The 24,922-nt window shown below is 42.1% G+C and overlaps 1 protein-coding gene across 1 annotated transcript in view; it reads left to right on the top strand.

Annotated features, from left to right (window-relative positions):
- LOC311621098 (uncharacterized protein) overlaps window positions 1-24,922 on the top strand; it is a gene marked incomplete at its 5' end in the record, with an annotated part of 112,364 nt that overhangs the window by 55,024 nt on the left and 32,418 nt on the right. The window contains one exon of the mRNA XM_084880850.1: window positions 5,754-5,932. Coding sequence (XP_084736976.1) covers window positions 5,754-5,932 — 179 coding nt within the window. The remainder of the gene's footprint in view (window positions 1-5,753; window positions 5,933-24,922) is intronic.

Raw genomic sequence — 24,922 nt, 5'->3', positions numbered from 1 at the left:
ATAGACTAATGCTTAGAATGAATTAGGGAACTACTGACCAAACCAAGATCTCCTTATAAAAATAAGTAGTGTTCATCTGTACCAGCAATAACCAAAAAGAAGAAGAAAAACTTTTAAAGGACACTAAGATAGGATTTAAAATAGAAAAAAAAAACAAAAAACTACAAAGTAGAAAAGAATTAATTTAAAAAGGAGTGCTTAAGAACTTTACGGGGAAAAAAAAGTACAACTTGACTAAAATACATAAAAGAAGACATAAGTACTGGAGATGTACAGTATCTTTATAGGTGGAAAAATGTAAAGATATTAATTCTCCCCAAATTAATAATTAAATTTTATTAAACATATTTGAGTAGCTTGTCAAAGTTATCCTCAAATATATGCAAAAGAATACATGTCTACAAATAACTATATCATTTATGGCAAAGAAACTTTTTAGACATATATTAAAGTACATTACAAAACCATAATAATAATAAATAAAAAGTGGTACTGTCACAGAAAAACATAACTGGAATAGAATGAATTAGAAAGCTCAGAAACACACTAAAACACACTAAATATTTATTAAAATTTGATGTATGATAAGTGTATCATCACAAAACAATGAAGGACAATTTTTTTAGTACATCATTTTTATGCAGAATTGTAAGTATGCTACCTTATACTTTATACCATATACAAAGGTGGACAATAAAAGAAATTGTGGGAGAATTAACTTGGTTAGTGGTGAAAGAAATGCAAGTTAACAAGATGAGATTTTAGATCCACCAGATTAGAGGGGGAAATTATAAAGGATATGATAGCCAATTTTGGTAAGGATATGAAGAAATGAGAACCCCCATGCACTCTTGTTAGGCCATAGGCATTTCAAAGAGCAATCTGGCAGCATCTAGTAAAGTACCTTATCAATCTAGATTGCACTTCTGGGTTTAAAAGCCCAAAGAAACTGTTGAGAGGACAAATTCAAGGACATTCAATGCAATGTTCTGTGTGGTAGAGAATATTTAGGGGAAGTCTGGTTGACCAATGGAAATGTAATGTACTTGGACTCCTATGCCACACTTTGAAACAATAAAGAAGATGAGCATTTAGCATCATGGACAGATCCTTTTAAAATAAATGGTTTTGAGGAGAGAGAGAGAGAGAGAGAGAGAATTTTTTTTATGTAAAATAAAATGACATACACAAAAGAGTGTGCCACAGTCCTATGCTCTAAGAGTGCCAATTGTGAGGAGCAGAATGTTGGAGGAAAGTTAGGAACAGAGAGAGAAAATAAAGTAAAATAATACAAAACAAAAGGGAGCTTCATTCCAAAGACAATTGTGTGCAACAACCTGAGTGTCATGATATGCTGGGAGGTCTTGTACCCAAGTTCAAGAGTGACAGATGAACATCTCCTCAGCAGGGACCCACCCATACACAATTTTACCTCCACCCACATTCTAAAATGTATAGGCAGTATGGTGAAGGGGGTAAAAGCAAAAGCAAAACTGGACTATTGAGATGCAGTGGGTCTATGAGAAGCAACTAAAAAGAGGAAAAGGGAAAAAATAATAGGAATAAGTTAGTTTTATGTAATGCTTCACAGGTTTGACTTTGTTAGCAAGCCTATAAACTGGTCATGGTGTTTCTGGAACATAACATTTGAGACAAGCTTTTGGGTGTCCTCTCTGTGAGAGAAAGTCACCCACTTATCTGAGAAAAGCAATAGTCATAAAACAACTGACAGAGCCTTTTGTTAAACTCATTGGAGGTATACAGATCTTGAAATACATATGTAAGCTTCTGTTAAGAGCTTATTTAACAATCAAAAATAAATAAAATAGAAATCCAAATGTTTCTGCTTGCCTGTTGTATCTGTTTGCCTAAAACTTTCAAGAGTGTTAACTGATATCATTTTGGCCACTATATATTTCTGAACAGTTTCCTTCCCATGCATTGAGACTTACAAACATTAATCACTTTTCTCAAAACATTATATCATATATCTCACAGTATGTGAGACTCACCAGAGACACTCTTTCCAGCACAGAGCTCCTGGCGGTGGCCTGCACTTTTGTCATTTTTTTTTTTTTAATATATTTTATTGATTTTGTACAGAGAGGAAGGGAGAGAGATAGAGAGTTAGAAACATCGATGAGAGAGAGTCATCGATCAGCTGCCTCTTGCACACCCCCTACCGGGGATGCGCCCGCAACCAAGGTACATGCCCTTGACCGGAATCGAACCCGGGTCCCTTCAGTCCCCAAGCCGACGCTCTATCCATTGAGCCAAACCGGTCCCGGCAGCACTTTTGTCATTTTAACCAGCCCTCCCTGGTGGTTCTTGCGGAGCCAGCTCCGCATCAATGCACAGCCCGCACAGGGGAGGCATGGCCGGAGGGTTACAGCCGCAGGTCAGGAGTCTATTTTGTTAGCTTCCAGTGCAGGTGCTGCCATATCTCCCCAGACTTGCGTTAGAAAGGGGGTCCACCGTGTGTTATAAGGCCAATTTTTCAGTAATTCTACTGAACTAACAATTCTAGTCAATAATAATCATAGAATAATAAAGTAATATATGTTACAGAAAATTATAAAAGTAATTGAATGATAATTCCATTTAAAAAAATATGACTAATCACACCCACTTGTACTTTCATTTTGCTGCTGGGAAACCCAAAACAGATTGAAGAAAAGCATTCAGTATCACACCCAGAATGGCCACAGTTCCATGGGAATCTTGACCTAATTAAGTCCCTCATATGCTCTAGCTTGGGTGTGTATAGACCTGGTTACTTGCAGACTCACAAAGAAGGCTTAATGCTCAAGGGAACAGGCTGGAAAGAAGAAAAGAAAAGGAAAACAATACAGCGTCGCCACCCTGGAAGCCCCTAGTGTCTGAGGGCTCCGTGTTGCACTGTGAGCAGCTTCCCTGAAAACAAGGCCGGGTGCCCCTGGAGCGGACATGCCACCTGCCCCCAGTGGCCGCCCGCCGAGCAGCCCCGAGGGACAGCGCCTGTCTGGCAGGCCTCTCTCCTGCACCGGCGGGGGGCCGGAGCTTGTCTGACAACAGAGGTGCGACTGACACGGTGTAAGATTGTTGGCAGAATGGGAAGACAGCGATGCAAGGAGCGAGTGTGAATTAGAAAAAGAAGTCGCTTTTCTCTCTCCTGTGGCTGTAAATAACCTCCCCCACAATCCCTTACTTCCAAAACTCTAGGCCCAAGCGCTCCAGAATGAAAGTTTGCTAGAGACTTTTTTTCTTTTTAAGGACATCGTCACCAAAGAGCTATATTTGTTAAAGACATGATTTTCAAACTCTCATCACATGAATAGTTCCCTTGACTATTTCACCTCAAGCCATTCATCTTCCCATATCCTTCCTCCCACCCACCCGCAGGCAGCAAGCAGGATTTCAGGGATGCCTAATAGAAGGCAACGGTTATGTGTGTTCTTTCCCTAGGGTGGAGAGATACTTAGAGAAAGAAGTAAGCCATGGGAAAACTAATAATTTCGTGGTTGCAAAATATTGGGGTTGAAAAAGGAAAGCATGAAGGGGAAACTAAATCATAGTCAAGGAAAGGAAGAAGCGTGGTGGTTGGTAATAAAGCTCTGTTTATGAGCAGAGCCTCCCAGCAACTGAGAGATGCCTGAGGACTTGCTACTCAAACTGTGGTCTGACATGACCTGAGAACGTGTGTGTTACAAAGGCAAAATCCTAGGCCTCATCCCAGACCTGAATGAGGGCGTGCATTGCAACAGATCCATCAGGTAATCTGCATCTGCATTTAGTCTGAGAAGCCTTGAACTGGGACATTTTCATAGTTTATGGTCCCAGTAAATTAATAGATAAGTAATAATAAAACCAGGAGATTTTCATTGTATGTTACCTTGAGTTCACACACACACACACACACACACACACACACACACAGACACTACAGTAACTACATAAATACTCTAATTTGGAGAGGATATCTGAAGTCTAAAGTCTCTGTGAATGCCCAGGTTCCCTGGCCCCGGATGGAATCTGCAGACAGAGGATAGCACCAGCATCACCCAGTAGCTGTTTGGAACTCAACAGCTTCCCCGTGCGTGAGGATCACGTCCTAACTCTGAGCGGGAAAAGCGTTCCTTTGATAGATGGCACCGATCTGCAGCAGAGCCATTTGCATCCTTGCGCCCCAGAGAATGTCTTTGGTGCACCGAGTCCTGTTGATGGCTGGCGGAAGCTCAAGCTCAGCCTGATCAGCATCAGAGAAACCCACATGCAGTCTGTGTAAGCAAAAGGACAATGACCTCCCGGGCAGCCCACTGTGGCAGCACATAAATAAATTGGCAGACGTGTCAACGAGGCACATGAGTCCAGGAGTGCAGCTCTTCGGGGACTGCAGTCCAAAGACAAAGACGTTTGTCGTTGCCGGTCAACCTGGAGCATTTCTGCTAATGTTTCTGGATGGGTTTTTGACAGGAGCTTCAGGGTAGTTCAATAAATTAAAATGTATTTACATGGCAATGAAGAATCATCTTGACATGCAGAGTTATTTAATTACCAAAGTGCTTTGTGTGCTGCTGAAGTTAAGACTGTGTCAGCCTTTCTGGGACAAACCTTGATTTTCGGGGCCGTGTGGCTCAGCCAGGAATGGTCCCCGGGTTGGAGCTTGTCATTTGGAGAAGAGGAGTCTCCTCACTGACACCCCCAGCCCCCCAATTTCCATGAACAGCTCTAAACAGATCAGTAACCTCAATGTCAGACATCATGATGAAGTCAGCACGACCAAGGCCAAATGCCCCCCTTCCGGGACGTGGCCTGCCTCTCAGAGGAATCGTTAATGAAGCCATCCCCCATATGCAGTCTTCAAAACTTGTCAGGGTTTCAGTCTACCTGAATGACATTCAGAGAATTTTCTGGAGGCATCAAGAGGTGGGCGTATGACGCAAGTCTGGGACCATGCTGGCAGCATCAAAACAGTTGATAAACAGGGATCACATATTACCAGGGACAGGGACAATTTCCCCCAAGCTATGCACCATCCTGATCCTATTGCAAAGGAGGACCAGGCTGGAAGGAAGGCACTCTGAGAAGTCGAGGACACGCACCTGGAAACTCAGGGTCCGATCCTCAGCACTAAGTTTGGTAGCATTGCTGTCTACTTCCAAGTTCAAAGGTTTGGCGTTGGTTTCGGCCAGAGATAATACTGGTGACAGGTATATTAGCAATGGCTTAGATCCTCCCTTTAACTAACCCCGGTCAAGGAGGCTCATTGAATAAAAATAAGATAGGGTGCTCGCTTCGGCAGCACATATACTAAAAAATAAGATAGGAAAGCCAAACCATCACCTATCTTCCTTCTTAGGATGCAAATCAAAATACGTTAAAGATTTTGCTTGACGCTATTACAGTCAGAAGAAACAGACTTGAGTGATTCATGATCAGACCCAACAAGGCTGATGGTTGAATAGAGAGTTCTGCACCAGAAGTCAGGAAATATGTGTGTCCCATGTCTGATTCAATCCCTTGTGAATGGTGGAGCCTCACAAAAGTCACTTTACCTCCCCAGCTTTCATTTTCCTCTTCAACGTGAGGGGCTGAATTACTAGAGAATGCTAACCCATTTCCAATCGTGGGATTCTATTTCATTTATTCCATTTATGTGAACTATAACCTCTTTTCCATCCATCTCCCCATCCCCTTCCCACCCCGAAAAGCAGCAATCCTTCCCGCTGATTGAAAGATTCAGGCACTGAACCCTCCCAAATTCATTCCCCTAGGCCCAGACATCTTGACTCTGGTGGTGGGATCTGACATCAGCCGCTGCCCCAACACCCCTCGGCCCACCTGCCGCGGCTACCTACATAAGAGGACTCACTCTGGCTTCGTGAAGGGCTGGAGGAAGCGGTGGTTTGTGCTGAGGCATGACGGCCGCCTCCACTATTACAGACATAAGAAGGTAAGTTGAGGGCAGGTGTACGGGTTGGCATGGGTGAGCACAAGAAACCCTTGGAAGAGCAGTTAGTCCATGACCAATGCATTGCCTTGCAAGGTGCTAGGATTCTGGAAACCGTGTCCTGTTCTGTGACTTTCAGAACTTCTTCACAGGCTCAGATCATTGTAATTTATTTTCTCTGCTGCCGCATAAATCGAGGTTGGCATACATTTCTATCTCATTTATTCCTAGTTTCAGTTCCTCTGTGAATACTTTCTTATCAGGCCAAGAAAATAAGAACCAAACTGCATACTTAGTACCTTAGAGAAATCAAGGTGGGTTCAGGCAAAGTGCAGCCAATATCCCGCTAGGCCATGGGGCTGGGCACTGTTCCCCAGGTTACAGTGACTGTTGCTAGCAAGGCTTTGGGAGCTGATCCCCATGAAAGCCACCTGGAATACCTTGTTTCATTCCCCAGCTTTCATCAGCGCAGTGATTTCTAACTAGAGGTGAAGGAGGGACTCATCTGGGGAATGTTCTCCAATGATGCAAAGCCGGTCCTCCTCCCAGAGGCTTCTCATTCTGTCAGTTAAGGATGTAGCCTGGGCCTGTTCGTCTGGGGCAGTGGTCAGCAAACTCGTTAGTCGACAGAGACAAATATCAACAGTACAACGACTGAAATTTCTTTTCAGAGCCAAATATTTTAAACTTAAACTATATAGGTAGGTACATTGTTACTAACTTAATTAGGGTACTCCTAAGCTGGCCTTTGCTAAAAATGTGGTATTTTTGTGGAAGAGCCACACTCAAGGGGCCAAAGAGCCGCATGTGGCTCTCGAGCTGCAGTTTGCTGACCACTGGTCTGGGGAAAGCACTTCAGGTGATTCTGGAGAACAATTCTGAAGAACAACCTGCAGGCTGTATCTTGTCAGCAAATGTGTTTTCTTAGCCCTATGCAGTATGGTGTTTAATGATTTTAATATGAGGCAAACATAAAATTCAGACTTCATATAGAAATCCCAATTTCCAAATTTGCCTGAAAAATTCCTTAATGACATTTGGTGGAAGCTAAATAATGCCACCCTCTCCTAGGGAGCACAGGAACTGTCCAGTTCAACAAGGGCCACTCTTCCTGTGTCTCTGGCCCTGCTGGCCTCACTCCAAACCATGTTTCGACCCTCTGTTAACAAGTGTTAGAAACAGGAGTTTGAGTTGTTTACCTTTTCATGACACAATCTTATTATTTCTGCCTTTATTTCCACTGCCCTAGTTTCTTAATTTTAAGCTTTTTGTTCATATATGTGTGTGTGTGTGTGTGTGTGTGTGTACTTTTGAATGACCTTAATTCTTTCTAGAAAGGAATGTATATAAAAGGCTAATATACTAAGTGTCCTTCCCACCTTCTGACCAGTTGCTATGACACGCACTGACCACCAGGGGGCAGATGCTCAATAGAGGAGCTGTCATGATGCACAGAGAAATGGCCCTGGGTCCATAAAGCAACACTCAGCTTCCCCCAAGTGAGACACAGGCTCCGTCACCACCCCAGAGAGACAGCCCACCAAATTGCAGCCAATGCTGCTGAGACCCCATGGTGCAAAATGCAGCCCACAGCCCAGCCCAGAAATGTGGCTGTGGGTGCCAGGTAATGATGTCATGGCTTCATCTCCCTGGTGATGACTAACCCCCTTGCAGTTTCTTTAGCCTAGGACACAGATGGAAACATTTTACATTTTAACCAAATGTCTATGAAGCGTTTTCCCATGCCTCATCTCAATTGATCCTCACAGAAGTCCTAGAGTAGGTAGATAGGAAACTCGGTGGAATCCTATTTTCTTTTCATTAGCCAGAAAACGGAAATTTAGAAACCTGACCCTACTGAAAAGAAGAAGGAAATGGTGGATCTTGAAAATGACTTCAGGTTTTCTCATTGTGCAGAATAGAGTCAAACATGGCTCAGTTAAATATTTTAACCTCTGTTCTTCCTGTGTGATCTACAATAATAACCTGCTTCATGTTGATATTTATTGCTGTGTTGCTAACAATTACCTGAAAGAGAAGTTGGGGTGCTTCACTGGAATGAAAAAAGTTTAGCTAAATCAGAAAGCAGGTCTAATTAAGCAAGTTCATTCTATATAAAAGGCTAAGTTGACTCACGCATGTGCGATACATATAAAGCTCTCGTTAGCACCGATTGCATGAGTGTGTTTTGATCTGTCATGTTGATCATGAATTTGATTGACACTTCCATTATAGAGAAAGGGCCAATAGCAGTATTAAAATATTTCTTCTGATTAATTTCCTTTCAATGTGCACAAATTCATGCACCAGGCCACTAATATATCAATAAAGAAATCAACACATATTTTAAAGTGAGGAGTAATTTTGCATATTGAATCCTGATGAAGACTCTCTGTTCTATGATTATTTCTCACTTCTCTGTGACACAGACTAGGATTTGTCTGCCTTTCGTGGCTATGTGAGCTGCACAGCTACTTTGGAAAAACTTTGTCTCCCTCCAGTGCGGGAAAATAAGATTCTCTTGTAATCAGAATGAGAAATGATGGTTCGGCCTTATTCTCCGCATTCTGAGAATTAGAGGGGAACAGACCAGAAGTGTTCAATCTGGGTGTGCTTCAGAAGCCCCTGAAGAGTTTTCCAATGTGCACATGCAAACCGTCTCCATCTCTCTTACCTCCTGAGAGGGTCCTGGAAACTAGGTGTTCTTTCTTAAGCTTTCAAGGTAGTTATGATAGACCTGATTTGTAACCTGGCTGAGTCCCACAACAGTTTATTTCCATCTATAGTCAGAAGGAAAAAAACAGGAGGCAAAAGCAAAGCTTGCCAGTTTTTCTTCCATGGTTCTTTATCCTGAGATTTTGTTTTTTTTTGCTTTCTCTTATGAAATAGTGACAGCAGTAGATGCTGGCATTTCTTTAATGGCCTTCCTCAGTAAAATACATCCATAAGAGCAACCTTTTGTCAAGCACCCCATATATTAAAATTCCTGGTTCTTGAAAGCCAAAATGGCTCCTAGAGCCAAGTGTTTTAGGCCTGGGTTTGCCAGGTGGCAATCACGGGACCTGTGCTGCCTGAAGGTGTTACATTTGGCTTACACAATATTTTTATAAAATTTTAATTAAATGCATTCAGGTGTCGCATGCACTATCCAACTTACCATAATCCCTACTACTCCTCATTACCTTACTCTGAGCCCAGTCACATAAACTGCCCACTAGGCCCTGTAGGGATTTGAGTATTTGAATCCTGGGGGTAGAATTCATATGAAAATTTAGTTCTGTGATTGTATAGTAGTAGGAATTAAAAAAGATTTTTTTAACTGCTCCTAGTCCTCCTTGGAAAAGAAATGTGGATCTTACAGTAAGTTTGAACACAGCTAAGGAAAAACTATTTGAGTAACTGCAGTTATGAACATCATTGCCACATAGGTTTCAATGTGGAGATGGTGAAATATAAAAACACAGCTTTATTCTGTTTATCAAGGGCCAAAATCAGATCCCTCGTGGTGCTACAGATTCCAGAACACATTATGCCTGATCTTTAGAATAGATATCAATGACTAAGAAGAATTAATGAGGCATAATAAGAACATAACAGAATAAATTAGCAGAAAACTAACTCAGCCATACAGTATTTATTCATGCAACAAATATGTATTGAGTGCTTTTTATGAGCCAAGCATTACACTAAGTACTGGGAACACACACATAAAATAACAGATATTGTACCTGCCCTGTTTGCCCTTATAATTCCATTGAAGAGACTGATATTAAGAAATGGATTCACAAATAAATATTCAATCATGACCCTGACTGGGTGGCTTACTTGTTTGGAGCATTATCCCATACACCAAGGTGGGTGGCAGTTTCAATTCCTGGTCAGAGCACATACCTAGGTTGTGGGTTTGATCCTTGGTCAGGGCCCATACTGGAAACAACCAATCAGTGATTCTCTCTCATATCAATATTTTCCTGTCTCTCTCTTTCTCTTCCTCTCTTTCTCAAAATCAATAAAAAATATCCTAGGGTGAGTATTTAAAAAAATATGCAATTGTGGTTGGCACATAAGTAAAATTAAAGAGTACTAGTAGGTAGAGAATTGTTGCAGTCTGGATACAAGAAATGCAATTCCATAGTGATTTAAACAAGTGAAGTTTAATATAGAATACTAGAGGCCTGGTGCACAAAATTCATGCACTTGCGGTGGGTGGTCCCTCAGCCCAACCTGCACCCTCTCCAATCTGGGACCCCTCGTGGGATGCCCAAATGCCGGGATCAGGCCTAAACTAGCAGTCAGACATACCTCTCACAGGACTGCTGACCCCCAACTGCTCATCTGTTTGCCTGACTGTCACTAACCGCTTCTGCCTGCCAGCCTGATCATCCCCTAACCACTCCCCTGCCAGCCTGATCGAAACCTAATTGCTCCCCTGCTGGCCCAATTGCCCCCAATTGCCCTCCCCTGCCAGCCCACTCACCCCCAACTGTCCTCCCATGCATAGTCCCTCCTTATTAGATAGGGTTTTTCTTTAACACATTGGACACTGTACCTGCCATGGTCTTGCCAAACCAGTAAAAATGTAAATCCAAACTAAAAGTATCATAAAATAAACTCTTTAAACAGGAATTTCATGAGACCTTGGAAAGGTGATATCATGGAGTTGTTTCCTCCTTTTTTCCTTCTTTTTCTTGATGTTTCATCTTTTGTCCTTTCTCTCTTTTCTCCTTTTATTCTTTTTCTGCCTCATTTTTTCTTAACTTTTCAGTCGGTAGAATCATCGGTACTTAAATCTGTCTCGCTTCCAGATGATGAAGAACAGGGAAATATACTGTCATCTGAAGAAAAAGATGGAGATGGCCATAGATGGGAAGGCAAGGTAGTGTGTGAGTGAGAAAACGAAAAGAGAGTGTGTGGACGAATGGGAAGTATATATTTGTAAGGGTCAGCTATACTCCAAGAGACTGTTGGGGACTGCCAGCCTGGGCTCCCCTGACCGGGCAGCCTACACTGCTGCTCAAATCTCTCCCAGAGCAATGGAGACAGCACCATCTTGAAGGGGAAAGTGGCTGTTATCTGAAGCCTAGACATCCCACGACTCTTCAAAGAGAATACCCAGGAACCAACTGCAAACCCAGGAACACCGGATCTCAGGCAGCGCAAATACGCTGCACCTTCTCACAGAAAGGTCAGATTACACCTATGGAAAGGAGAGAGAGAGATTCAGATCTCCTTGGGAAATGCAGTGCAACCACTGGATGGCAGGGCCACTCTGGTTTGCTGGGTCAGAGCCAGTCTGCAGTCCCAGGACAAAGAGGAAGCAACCCTCTGGAGCACAGCTGAGGCAGGGAATTGGAAGCTGGTAGCTGGTGCCTGGGTGTGTAAAAGGAGTGGGGATGCCAGTGTGGCATCAGGCCTGCAGCATGAGGTGTGCTGTCGGGAAGGCCAGGGGAAGCGAGCAGAGGACATCCACCTGGAAAGGGTCACAGGAAGGCGATCACCAGGCCACCATGGGGCTGCAAGGTCCCCAGGGACAGCGTGTTCTCGGGTGCATGGCTGGGGCAGAGCACCTCCAAATGTCCACACCCCCACACTGCAGACCCACCCAGAGCACCTGGAAAGAGCAGGCATGCACCTTCCTCCTGGAATGTTCCTCTACTGCCCTCTACTGAGAAAGCGTAACACCATGCTTACTGCACAGGAGTTCCATCCATAATCGCAGGGCACAAACCGAGGGCTGAACTTGGAGCTGAGAAGCAGTAAGTGGACAACTGGCACACGAGTAAAACAGAGGGTCTAGTATAAACTAAGAGAAGGAGTCGTATTTAATGAATTCCTTCTTGAGGATGCAATATTTCAACTGAGGCCTGGAGTTTGAATAAAAGTTCGCCAGACAGAAAGTTGGGCTGAGCATTCTCCAGGAAGAAGAGATAGCATGTGTGAAGTCCCTGAACTGGAAAAAAGCCTGGGAAGGGTAAGGAACTCGGAGAAAGTCCCATGTGGCTAATTCAGATTTCAAGGGGGAAGCAGGGCAGGTGGGGTCAGGCCACTCTGGGCCCTGGGTGAGTGACAGGAGCTTTGTATGTTCTTCCAACTACAATAAAAAGCCTCTAAAATATCTTAGGCGGGGGAAGTGTGGTTTTTAAGGTGCAAGATACCAGTATAAGTATGAATGCTGCTGAGAGTAGAATCAAGCAGACAGAAAAGTTAAAGGTACAGAAAAAGAGGAATACTTAATGGATACCTAAGCCATTTATCCTAAAAGTTGGGTATCGAGTCCATAGGTACCAGCAGAGAAACAGAACTTTATGAAGGATAAGACTGAATGTTCAATCGGGTTAAAAACAAAGAGATACATTCTCTGTGCATTGTAGCTGAACAAGGCAGTTTTGTTTTGTTCTGTGGATCTATGTATGTCAGCGCCCACATGTGGGTGTGTGTGTGGGAGACACTTCACACACTGGGTTTCACAGATGCCGAAAGAAGAAAGCAGCGTTATGCCTTCAATAACTGCCTCTATTCAGGGCTTCTAATGGTCACAGCCTATTTCCGTGGCTGTGTTGGAGGAGGAGTCCAAGGGGCTGAACAGCACACAATAGTGTGAGAGTCCTCATTTCGAACAAAGAGTAAAATTTGAAGCATGAAATACGATTAGTCCTTTTAGTCATGTGATCTTGAACCCCTTTTCTAAGTGAGACCTGTTGATGTGTTGCTTTCTTTTATGAAAGGCGAATGAATACTATGCCTTTCCCAAATTGCCAAGATGCTAACAATTCACTTTCAAAAGCTGCAAAGCTCTAAAACTACATGGAGGCTGGGTGGAGCAGAACAGAGTGTGGGCTTTGAAGGTCAACCCAGGTCTATGGACTCCAACCTTAGAGTAGAATGGTTCCCCTGACCCGAAGGGTTTCTACAGGGACACCCAATGAATGCCTGGCACCGAGGGTGGTACCTAGCCCTCCTCCCTCCCGCAGCTCTGCCAGGAAGGTAGCAGCAGCAGCACAGAGGCAGTCTCTCCAGTCATTTCTATGTGGTTTTTATTTTTCAGACCAAACCTAGCTTTGAGTCTGTGTAACCATCCCTTACTTAGTAAATGGCTTGGTGTCACTCGTTTCAGAGATCCCTTGCTGAGGTCTCAGTGCTTTCTGGCGCAACACCTCGCCATCAACGAGAACACATTTTTGGTTCATGTCTTCCACCCATAAATGTAATGCCTTTTCCATTTTAAGGTAAGCACTGAAGATGCACTGCAGCTGTAACTTTTTGCTGCTTGAGGTGCAATAGCAAAACTAGCAGGAATTTCTTTTTTCATCTTCACAATTTCATGGCTGGAAGATTTATTCTTACCATAGATCTTAGCAACCTCGCCATACGATATTTTTCTTTCCTTATTGAGAACGTTCACCTTTGCACTGAAAAGAATAACTTTTGTGGTTTCTCTTTGGCAAATCAAATTGCCAGTATCCCTACTCCTGTGTTTGGGCCATTATTAAATAGAATGAGGGTGACTTGAACACAAACACCATGATTCCACAACAGTTGATCTGATACGAGACAGCTAAGTGACCAACAGGCAGAAGTGTCTCCATTGTGGATGGGATAGATGGGCAGGATGGAGCAGGAAGGTAGGAGGTTTCATCCCTCTACTCAGAACAGGGCACCCCCAATTTTAAACTTATAAATTATTTAATTCTGGAACTTTTTATTTAATAGCTTCCTATCTCAGTTGACCACAGATAACTAAAACCACAGAAAGGGGAACCACAGGTAAAGGGGGACTAGTGTAATTTTATGCTACGTCTTTAAGCAAACTAAGAGTTACCAGACAATGGGTGACTCCTGGGACTTGCCCTAGAATTGATCCAAGAAGCAGAGGGAAACCAGGCCTACGGAATGGGTTTGAACGGGCAGTGGAAGGCATCAATGCAGTTGATTTCTGATGACACCTATGGCTCTGCTTGTTACCAACATGATTCCAGGTGACAATATGGAGGAGACAGAATGCTGGAGCTCCGGGGAGTGGTCTGGCAAGGGCTCTGTTCATCATTTGCACATAGAGTTGGCACCATATGCCTTGAGGTCACTCAGGAAGAATGTCGGTTACCAGAGAAGAGAGCTGAGGTCAGAGTCTTGGGGATAAGATCAGAGCCCATCAGAAATCTGGTGCAGGGGAGAGGACCCAGCATTAAAGGCTGAATAGGAACAGCCAATGAGACAAGAGGAAAATGGAGGGAGTCATATGTTCTCATCAGACAGAGATGAATGTGTTTCAAAAAGGTGAGATTGGTCAATGGTTGTCAAATGCTGCTGTGAAGTAACGGCCCACTGGATACAGGCCTCTTAGTGGGAGACTGGGCCTCCCTGACTATGACTGGTCTTGTGTGGAACTTACTTGTTTCCCATCTAAAAGCATATTGTCTCAGCCATTCTGAGAGGGGGGCAGAAACTGCCTTGAATGCACATTTTTGGGGGACTTTCTTTCTTTCCTCTTTCTAAGGCAACATCTTGGAAAGAGTTGTCTAATACTATCTTCCTCCACTTTCTTTCCTACTCCACTGCAATCAGGAGTCTACTTTCATTATATGAGTGGCTGTTAAATTACAGTCATGCCCAGACTATTCGGGAAGGGAGTGCAGGATGAGGAAAGCGTTGGGCCACCAACATTTAATGGAACATGATATTATTTACCTGATAAGATTCAGGGGAAGAGAAGTAGCATATATAAACTTATAATATAATCAGGGCCAGCACATAGTCTCAAACACTATTCTTTATCCCCCTTGCCCCACCCCTTTTCTACATAACCTGCCTGTGGTCCCATGGCTAGTCAGTGAGAACAGATTTAAACTCGTGTCTGCTTGGCTAAAAGGATCATGTTCTTTCTTTCCATTATTCCTTCCCAATACTTCCGTCCCATTCTGTGCCCACCTACAAACCACCTGCCCCTGGAAACCTCAGTCTCTAACCCTTCCAAGGTCACCCCTAGGAGCTTGAAATCACTCTGCTCATCCGCATCTACTCCAGGAGTCAGCCTCCTCTGAATGCTCATCTCATCTGTCCTCATGTCCTATATGAGTCAGTCCCCGGAAAAAATGCAGCACAAAAGAGAAGTGAGCTCTGTGAGCATCATTTACTGAATTTACAGGAAGGAGATGAATGCTAGTGCTTGCGGCACTCAGAAAGCATGAAACTAGTCATTAAGTGCATGTGTCAATAGAATAGAGCCGTGGTCGGCAAACTGCAGCTTGCGAGCCACATGCGGCTCTTTGGCCCCTTCCACAAAATACCATGGCCTGGGAGAGTCTATTTTGAAGAAGTGGCGTTAGAAGAAGTTTAAGTTTAAAAAATTTGGCTCTCAAAATAAATTTCAATTGTTGTACTGTTGATATTTGGCTCTGCTGACTAATGAGTTTGCCGACCACTGAAATAGAGGATCTCCAAGTTTCCAATAGTTCATTCCAAAGTCTCAATACCTCCTTGGACTCTTACATTGTCATTTAAGAGATGCCCAGTAGGTGGAGCAGCTTACTCACAGATGGTTTTTCATGGCCTGCCACAGATAGAATTTTGAATCATAAATGTCTTGTTAATTCAGGAGATTGAGAAACAATTGAGACCAACCTCCCCCTTTTCCAAAATACAAAAATGAGGAAAAAAAAGATTATATCATTGACAACAGCATATCCAGCACTTAGACCAGGTGGCTGGTGTTCACCTGAAACCCTGATTATACATCTATGACTCTCCACCTTGGAGTAACATTCCATAAGAAGGCCACGCCAAGACACCAGGCAGCACATTCTGGGAGAGGAGGGTGTATGGACACATAGTGATGTTGTCTGCTCTTAGGTGACCTCATTTCTTAGGATGATACCCTGTTGGAACTATCTGTCCTGTACTCATAAGTCCCAATTTAAAAAAAAAAAAAAAAAAAAAAAAAAAAAAAGGATGTTTTAGAAAGGGAAGAGTACACCCCTTAGCCTTTTTTACACTCTCCCACCACCTGCTGCTGTTTCCCCTACAAAATCCCACCTGCAAAGTGTATGCTCAGGGTGTAAAGAAGAAGAAAGCCAGTTTCCTGAGATGGCTTCCTTCCTTGGTGGTCCCAGTACTTGGAATTCCCAGGGATGAAGGCGGGGCCGTGTCCACTTTTAAGAAATATTTACATCCATTCAGTTATCGGCAAAACACTTATTGAAAACTTTCTATACGCCAGGAATAGAGCTGTAAAAGGAGTAGACAAAGCCAATAGCTCTCCTAAAATTACACTTTACTGTGGGAAGAAACAGGAAAGAAACAAGATAATTTCTGATACCGATCAAGTATTTAGAATTGTGAATGCCTGAGGGAGGGGTGGGGTTGAGAGATTATTTTCAAGGAATGGTCAAGGAAGGTAGTCTGAGAAGATAATATTTAAAACACAGATCCGGGAGCATGATTTTGGCAGAGGAAACAGCTAATACAAAGACCTGAGCAGGGAGCGTTAAGCTGTTTTCAATTAGTTCATAAGGTTGCCTTTTTTTGTTTTTTTACTCTGTAATCTTTTACTTTAAAAATTCATAACACATGGTAATGTAACAGTTACTCAGCATGGGATGGGTTTGGTCACTGTGTTTTGAATATTGAAATACTTTATTAAGAAATATATTATAGCCGAAACCGGTTTGGCTCGGTGGATAGAGCGTCGGTCTGCCGACTGAGGGGTCCCAGGTTCGATTTCAGTCAAGGGCATGTACATTGGTTGCGGGCACATCCCGGGTAGGGAGTGTGCAGGAGGCAGCTGGTCGATGTTTCTCTCTCATCGATGTTTCTACCGTGTTTCCCCGAAAATAAGACATCATCCGAAAATAAGACCTAGCGCAACTTTGGGAGCAAAAATTAATGTAAGACACTGTCTTATTTTGGGGGAAACGGGGTAGCTCTCTATCCTTCTCCCTTCCTCTCTGTGGAAAATCAATAATATATATATATATATATATATATATATATATATATATATATATATATATATATAACAGCTCCAATACTAGTCATGAGATGTCCCCAGAGTGCTTGAGGACCATCACAGGAAAGTTTAAATACAGCATGCTTTCCTCTAAAAACATAGAAAATTACTTTTTATGGATGAATTATGTTTCAATTTGCTACCTCCGGATGTGGAAGGTACCAAGTCCCATGGGTGTGAATTTAAAAGACTAAGCAGCTTTATTTTTCCTTCGGGGACCATGGTATCCAGGGTTTACATTTAGGTTTCAAAGCCAACAATTTCTCCAAGGAAAGGGGAAACATAAGAGAGAATTCCATTGGAATATCTAAATTTAGCAAGGAAAACATAGACAAAAATAAAAGCCCTATAAAGGATAACAATAATTTTAACTGAGCAACTTCATCCCACTAATTTCTAGACCAAACACCTGCCAGTCATCTCGATGAAAAGCAAACGTCACTGAACTGTGCTCTGAAGGGCAGGCAGATCCCTGCAGCGAGTTCTAGCATATTCTCCAGAATTAGAAACGCGCGCGCACACAGAGTAAGGGGGGAGAGGGCCAACCCCCTAAAAAGCACTTACCTTCCATCCTGAAAGATGCGCTCGCCTCTCCTCTGCCGGGCGGCCCGGCGCTGGCAGGACAGAGCGCTGGTCACAAAGCGCCGGCACTTCAGGCCCAGGGACCGGCCAGGCTGGTGATATAGCGGCAGGTCCAGGCGGGCATAACCTGGGCGCAGGCTGAGCGGGAGGGCTTCCTCCTCCAGCCCTGCTACAGACAGCTGCCCTCCTCCCCGGCCTCAGGATGGCTGTGCCCGACACCGGGGGGATTCTGGGAGCGGCCCTCCTTCCACCACCTGCACCTGCGGGTCCAATAACCCGTGTCTTCTCACCACACCTGGGAACGTGGAGTCGGATGGGCATCCTTGGTGGCTGAGCCCATTGGACTTCTGGAGTCCACTGTGGTGACCATGACACCTTACACCTTCTGGGCACCCTGGAAGCCAGAGTCCAGATTTAATTTTCCCGAAAAGTCGTCTTTTTCATTCCGAACTTCCACGCTTGGGTCATCTGGAGATGCTCCAGGAGAAAAAGACACCTTCATTCGCTCAGGTTTTTCTGATGAAAGTGGTCAAATTTCTCCTCGATTCCGTCCTAACCATCTCTTGCAGAGCCTAGAGGTTGTAGTCGGAGCACTGGAATAGCTTTGGCATGGGACACAGACTTCCTAAATATCCCAAGATGATTTCCTTGGAAAAAGATCAGCTGTGTGCTCAGGGCGGGCTGGGCTCTTTGAAAGTGGGGAGGAGTCACTTCGGGGCCCAGGTGTTTGAAAGCCTCATTTAGACAGCTTATGTTTTGCTGAAAGGTATTCTTGGCCGGTGGTTGTTTTTTTTGTTTGTTTGTTTTGTGTTTTTTTGTTTTTAAATCCTGGGGGCTATAGGGCTTGCTGGACCCAAACCTGACTCCCACAGGAAATCAGCCCATCAGGGTGTGTTTTGGGGGTGGGTTTTGTGTTTTGTTTTTTGGGGGTTTTTTGGTTAGTAAAATATTTTTTAATCTGATCAAATGGTTTCCAGTTGTTGTGAGGCACCTTTTACTTTACCTTTTTAATCTTTATTGTTGAAAGTATTACATATGTCCCCTTTTTCCCCCATTGACCTCTCCCCGTTCTCCCCGGGTCCCCACCCCAGGCCTTCGCCACCCTAGTGTCTGTGCCCATGGGTTATGCATACATGCATACAAGTTCATTGGCTGAGTTTCTTCCCACCCACAAGGGCGCTTCCTAAGTGCTACCCGCTACCTGGTTTAAAGAAAACACTGAAGGAACTAAAGTTTAAGTGAGGGAAGGGAAAGGGATGGTCCTAGAACACAGCAGGTGTGTCCGCTTTTCCCAGTGGGGAGGTGGCAGGCAGCTGAGTCCAGCTGTGTGACATTAGTGCATTAGGCCTTCTTCAGAGGCACCGTGTTATTCTCGGGAAGGTGTAATGTTGTGGGCAGTAATGTCCTCTCCCTTAATCTCAAGCGCATTGAGCTCTCGGGCTCATCCTCTTCTGGGGACACGATGGGCAGGAAGTTCCATTCGTGAGACGGTGGGTTGAGAGGAGGGGATTTCAACTCCTGCCCAGACCGCCGTGAGAACACAGCAAGTGCGTTTGGAACAGAGCTTGCTATCCATTCCTCACATCCGCTGGTATCTTTGTATTCAACTTAGAAAACCATGGCCAAAAGGCAAGAATAACCCGGAATTCTTACTTCCCCATCGGTGATTCGGTATTGAGGTGTGTATTTCTAACGAACCGTTCCATTGACCTCACCCCAGTAAACAAACGAAAAGAGCCAGGTTATTTGGTTACCCGCCTCAGCCTGATGCATTTCATGCTTGAATTTTTTTCATAGTTTTTTCATCAAAAGCTTGAAGAGAAAGCCCATGCCTTCTTCTTCCCACATATCTTTCTAGTAGGCCACAACGCCTCAGAGTAGCCACAGCAGCTGCAGTCACTAGTACAGCCGCAGGGCCTTTGGGAAAATGTTTCTTTTTTCGGAAACCTAACAGCCTTTGCGTAAAGACTATTCAATCACTATTCACACTCTTCAAATGCTTCAGCTGAAATGTCTGAGGCTGCATCCAGGTGGAAATTATTTTATGACTCCATAATACATTATTTTTCTCTGCAATAGCCTTATCTCCTTATTTCAGTAAAATACCTGCCAAATATCAGCAAAAGGAGAATCAGTCCATTAAAGTTTGTATAGCTGTTCTTCACAAGCAATTCTCTGGGTCCAAGTCCAAGAATGGACAATTGAGGCCAATTATTCATGAACTGAAGTGCCATTTGCATTTTTCCCTTCGGGATACATTTGTTATCATCACTTACAGGGAGAGTATTTGCTTTCAGATCTGCCCTTTTACCTCAGAATGGGAGATAATGTTTCTATTTAAACTGAGTCATCCTTGTCCTAAATATTGCAGAGTGGCAAGGACTGCCATCTCCTGTTTCCTTGGGCCAAGCATGATGACAAGGCAAACTAGGCCGTGGTCCCTGAATCTCTTTGCACTCACTGCCATTTTGTGTGGTGGTCAGATGTGTTTATCATATTGCAGAGAATCCTAATACTGGATGAGTTGCATACAATTCTACCCAGGAAATTTTAAAATAAAATGCTTGCAAATGAGGTGCCTGTTCTAGCTATGAAAAATGTGTTCTGAAAGCACCGAAGGAACATTTGCAACTTGAAACTTTTCATCAGAATTTGAGAGAACTCAAGGTCAGTTTAATATTAATTCTCCCCCAGCTCTTTCATCTAACAGATATCAAATTGCATTTGAACCGGTAAAGAGATATGAATGTAGGTCAGTTGAGCCTTCAGAGGATGAATTCCTTGAGAAATATTTTGCACCCATCTATTTAGTCTTAAGTATCACAGGTTATTTTGAGGTAAAAGTGACCAAAAGCCTGACTTTTTCATAGAAATGGAAATTCGTTTCTGGTAAATGGAAATTGCTTTTGAATAATTTATGGGAACAGAGAATTCATCAGATCTGATAACATTAGTAGCCATGAGATTACCTTGTTCTGTAACGGGTGCTATGGGAACTGGAGAGCTGGAGTTGGTTAACACGAGACTTTCTATCCAGAATCCCAATCTGCTTAAAGGCAAGCAACATTTAAGGAATGCAAAGATTTTGTCAAAACACTGTAAGAAGAAACCTTAACAGAAAATTGCTTCCATCTAAAGGATGTTCTCTAGTCCTCCCTGCCTGATGCGGATATTCATTCCACTGTCGTTCCCCGTCAATATACAAGACCCCCTCTCTTAATATCACCACCTTCTCCTCCTTTTCATTAGATGGGGTAAGGAAAACCTCCAATTCATTACTGATTAACCCCCTATTTCTTCTGTTCAAATATTAAAATTCTTTCTCCCAGTCTTTTAGACCTGCTGCTGAATCTAACTACCTTGAATCCCACCTGAAATTTAAAAATGTATAATCAGGGGACTCCCCCCAAAATAATGTTTAGTCTTTTGTTCATTCACTTAAAATGCTATATTGATCATCTTTTGTGTGCAAAAGACACAGCTAATCATTTGTGTAAAAAATAAGTTGAATAAGACAAAGTTCCTATTTTTAGCTTGAATAGAATTTCTGTACATATAATGTGGGAAAGAAAATTCCAGATGGAAGCAACAGCCTGAAGAAAGTCTGGACTAGAATGTGTTGGGACCCAACCATGGAACCCCAAGTGGACCAATTCGACTGCATCACAGGGTAGATGGAGAAGATCAATGGAGACTGTGATTATAAAGATAGAACAAAGGCAAATGCTAATTAACCTTAAATTCATAATAAAAAGCTATACCCAATTTGGGAGGCAATGAAGAACCACTGAATGGTTTTGAACTTCAGAAGCATAACTGAAAAATATAGGAAGCTTTTTCTATTTTATGAACCTTCCTTCATACATCATCAGAATGCCAATTCTTCTGTAACCCAGAATAATCTCAATCTCCATTTGTCCTTCTGTTTGTTTGTATCGTAAAGAATTATTTCTGTGGTAAGTAAAACGCTGTACTATTCCTGGACCTCGTTAGTTTGTTGTTGCTGCAGACCAGAAGCCAGCAACTTTTAAAGGTGAATGCCAAGCCTCCACTGATTCACTTCCTTGTCAGTGGCAGCAGGCGATGAGAGAGGAATTTCCTTCTGGGAAATTAATGCTGCATGAAGCACGTGGACAAACCTATTGACCATTCAATGATGTGGGGAGAGAGGGCAGGAAGGACATTGTTGACTAGAAAATAGACAAGAGGGTGTTCTCGGGTACAAAGAGTGCACCAAACATGAGTTTCCTCTAGAATTGACTCTGACTGCTCCCGCTGAGTGATCTTGTATGTTAAGAATCTTGGCACATGTGCATAAATTGATAACCTGTTACATAACTTCTCAAAGGGCATAGGCTTAGGCCACACGCTGAAAAATGAAAGCATAGTAAATATTTTCTTGGCTGACATTGTGATGAAACTAGAATAATTTTAACAGATTTTGTTTTTGTGAAAGTTCCTTCCAATTTACCTCATTTCCTATGACTAAGAGATGGCACAGGTGATAGAGAAAAAATACTATGTATACTGGAGTACTTTGTGGAGGGTTCCATGTGTAGGGGTTTTGTTGTTGTTGTTAGGTTTTCTCCTCATTTAGCTTACATAAAATGACAAATATAGTTTTCTAGAATATTGTACACAGAATTTTCATTAATAGTTTCTCCCGTTGTTGGAAGTAAATAATAAGATTTCAGGGGTTGTATCTGAACATCTGTAACTTGACAGTTTCATAAATAATCAACAACACTGGAATATGAGCTTTGGTCAGTAGACTGGAGCAGCAGATGCAAAGATGAGTAGTATCACAAAAGGTTGTCTGAGCATTCAGAGACCAAAAGGGTCAAGGGATGAGAGTGGGCCACAGCATCTGCAAAGCAAAACCAAAGTGAAAAATGCTCCCTGTCTGGCCACTGGGAAGTCACTGTTTCGATAAGGATAGCACGAGGGTGCTTTACCTGAACTCTGGGCCCAGAAAGACATGAAGGAGGGTAACTGTCACAGAAAAGGTAAAAATTCATATCGCATTTAAACACAAATTATTAAAAAGGTACAAGGGATATGACATATTACATTTGGAGGGGAAAATAAGATTATGAGAAGTAGGGTGAACAGACCAATGGTGTTCCATGGTTATTCAGAGTCCATAGAAAAAAAATTAAAAAAAAAAAAAACTAGAGAACAATGTATAAACTATTCATAACTAAATTATTTTCATTTTAATGGTTTATCCTTTCTTCCACAATCACATTCTTCTTAATTTTCTGATGTTAAACTGTCTTTTCTTTTTAAAATACAAGTGATAGATAAGTCTTTTCTTAAACAAAAATAAATATTTTTTTAAGAATTGAAAAGTATATCCAATCTTCCCAACTTATGTTAACTTTCTACTTTTAGAATGGGTAGTTCAGAACAGTGATCCCTGAACCTATTTATTACATGTATCTTTCAAAAAAAATTTAGCATACACTCCTAGCATACGGGACTTTATACAGTACATTCATATGTTGCTCTATAATATATATTGATATTATTAAACTTACACAAAAATATAAATTTAGCAGAAACCGGTTTGGCTCAGTGGATAGAGCATCAGCCTGCGTACTGAAGGGTTCTGGGTTCGATTCAGGTCAAGGGCATGTACCTAGGTTGCGGGCACATCCCCAGTAGGGGGCGTGCAAGAGGCAGCTGATCGATGATCTAACTCTTTATCTCTCTCCCTTCCTCTCTGTAAAAAATCAATAAAATATATATATTTTAAATATATATATATATATAAATTTAAAAGGATGAAATAAAAATAAACATTAAAACTTATTTTATTTATTGAAGATTCAAAAGACACTTTATGTTATCTCTCATCTTAAAAATATTGAGATTCCCTTATTTGATACAACATTTTTTTTTTTAATTTTACTTTAACACTTTGTGAGACAGAAATTCAGTTTATTTTTCCATGGAGTTTTAGTGGTGCCATAACTTAACTGCACACTTTACAAAGACAGCAGAGATCTGAACGGAAAAGTGCCTAATTGGCTGTACTTCCGGAATTATGATACTTATTTTTCAGTCCCACCCACCAATTATGCAAAAGCTTTTCCTTTAAATCTGGCTAGTAAATTTCCATCTGCCCTGATGTCAGTCATTCATCCATGCAAACTAACTGGGCAGTGTTGCATTCTACTCTTTTTAACAAATGGATTCAGAACATCTTATTTGAACATTTTTGAAATTCCAAGTCCCTTCAATGTGGAGATACGAGTTTTATAGGTGAAACCCACTGTTTGTGGCAACTAAATCATTACTAAGAACAGCATTCCCCAAATGCTTTTTTCATGAGTTTCTTTCAAAAGCAGTCCCTTTCTCATCCATTATTAAAATGTGACCTTTGCCTTGAGGAGACAAATCAAGTCTGCTTATTTTTTTTACATGTCTGCTAGGTAACACAGTACTGATAGCTACTTGTCATCGCCAAAAAGGTCAGCAAACCCAGCTCTTGAGGGCTTTGTTTTGTTTGATTTTGTTTATAAACATAACCAGCAAACCTCTGTGTTGTGGAAAAGATTTCATGGCCATTGCCTCATATCCTTAGAAAGTATTCTAAAGGTATTTTTAAATATAAGGTAATATATTTGTAACCCTCTTACCCATATATTAATTTCACATTGCACTATGCTGAACACATAGCGTGGTTGAGCAGTCAACACTTCCAAGTGTGGAACTCCCGCTCTGCCATTGAGAAGTGGAGTCTTGGGTCCAGGTTCCTAACTTGTAACTGCTGGAAATGCAGGCTACGTGATTATGCCTGGGAGATACAATAAATGTTTATAAAGTTTACTTTATTATCATGCTTGTAGATAAAAGTCTAAAAATAGAAGTTCTTCTATTTTCTTCTTGCCTCTTGGTCTCTGAGGTGTATATGCAATGAATACCAAAGCCTTAGTTGATTTGGAAATTGTGCTTTTTTATTTTTTGAATTGACTGTCAAAGATCAGTAATTTTAATGGCAAATATTATTAATTCACATTTTCAGTTGTCTTTATGAACATAGTGGTATAATATGTAAAGTGTGGTATCCACGAATTCTTTAAGTTTTCCAAGAACAAGTTAAAAGTGTAAGGACATGAAGCCTAGAAAAATAACTCTGGATAAATTCAAATAAAGAATTCCTTTTTAATGAAGAGTGTTAAAACAAATTCTAAACAAAAAAAATCTTTCTCTCCACATCTTTTCTAAAATATCAAACTGCCTGAGATGAAAAGAAATCTATATAGCATATGTTGGAGCCAGACTTTCCTGCTAATCTATGCAGACACAGTGTCTGTGTCTGAGTTTTCACAATAAGAACCTAGGCAGAGCCTTTCCTGGTTCCCTAACAATTGCATTCTCCCTTCAATTAAAAGATGCATTTA

Source organism: Pipistrellus hanaki (assembly GCF_964339955.1).
Source record: "Pipistrellus hanaki genome assembly, chromosome: 4".
NCBI lineage: Eukaryota > Metazoa > Chordata > Mammalia > Chiroptera > Vespertilionidae > Pipistrellus > Pipistrellus hanaki.
The sequence above is the reverse complement of the archived record's forward strand: the minus strand, read 5'-3'. Positions and strand labels throughout refer to the sequence as shown.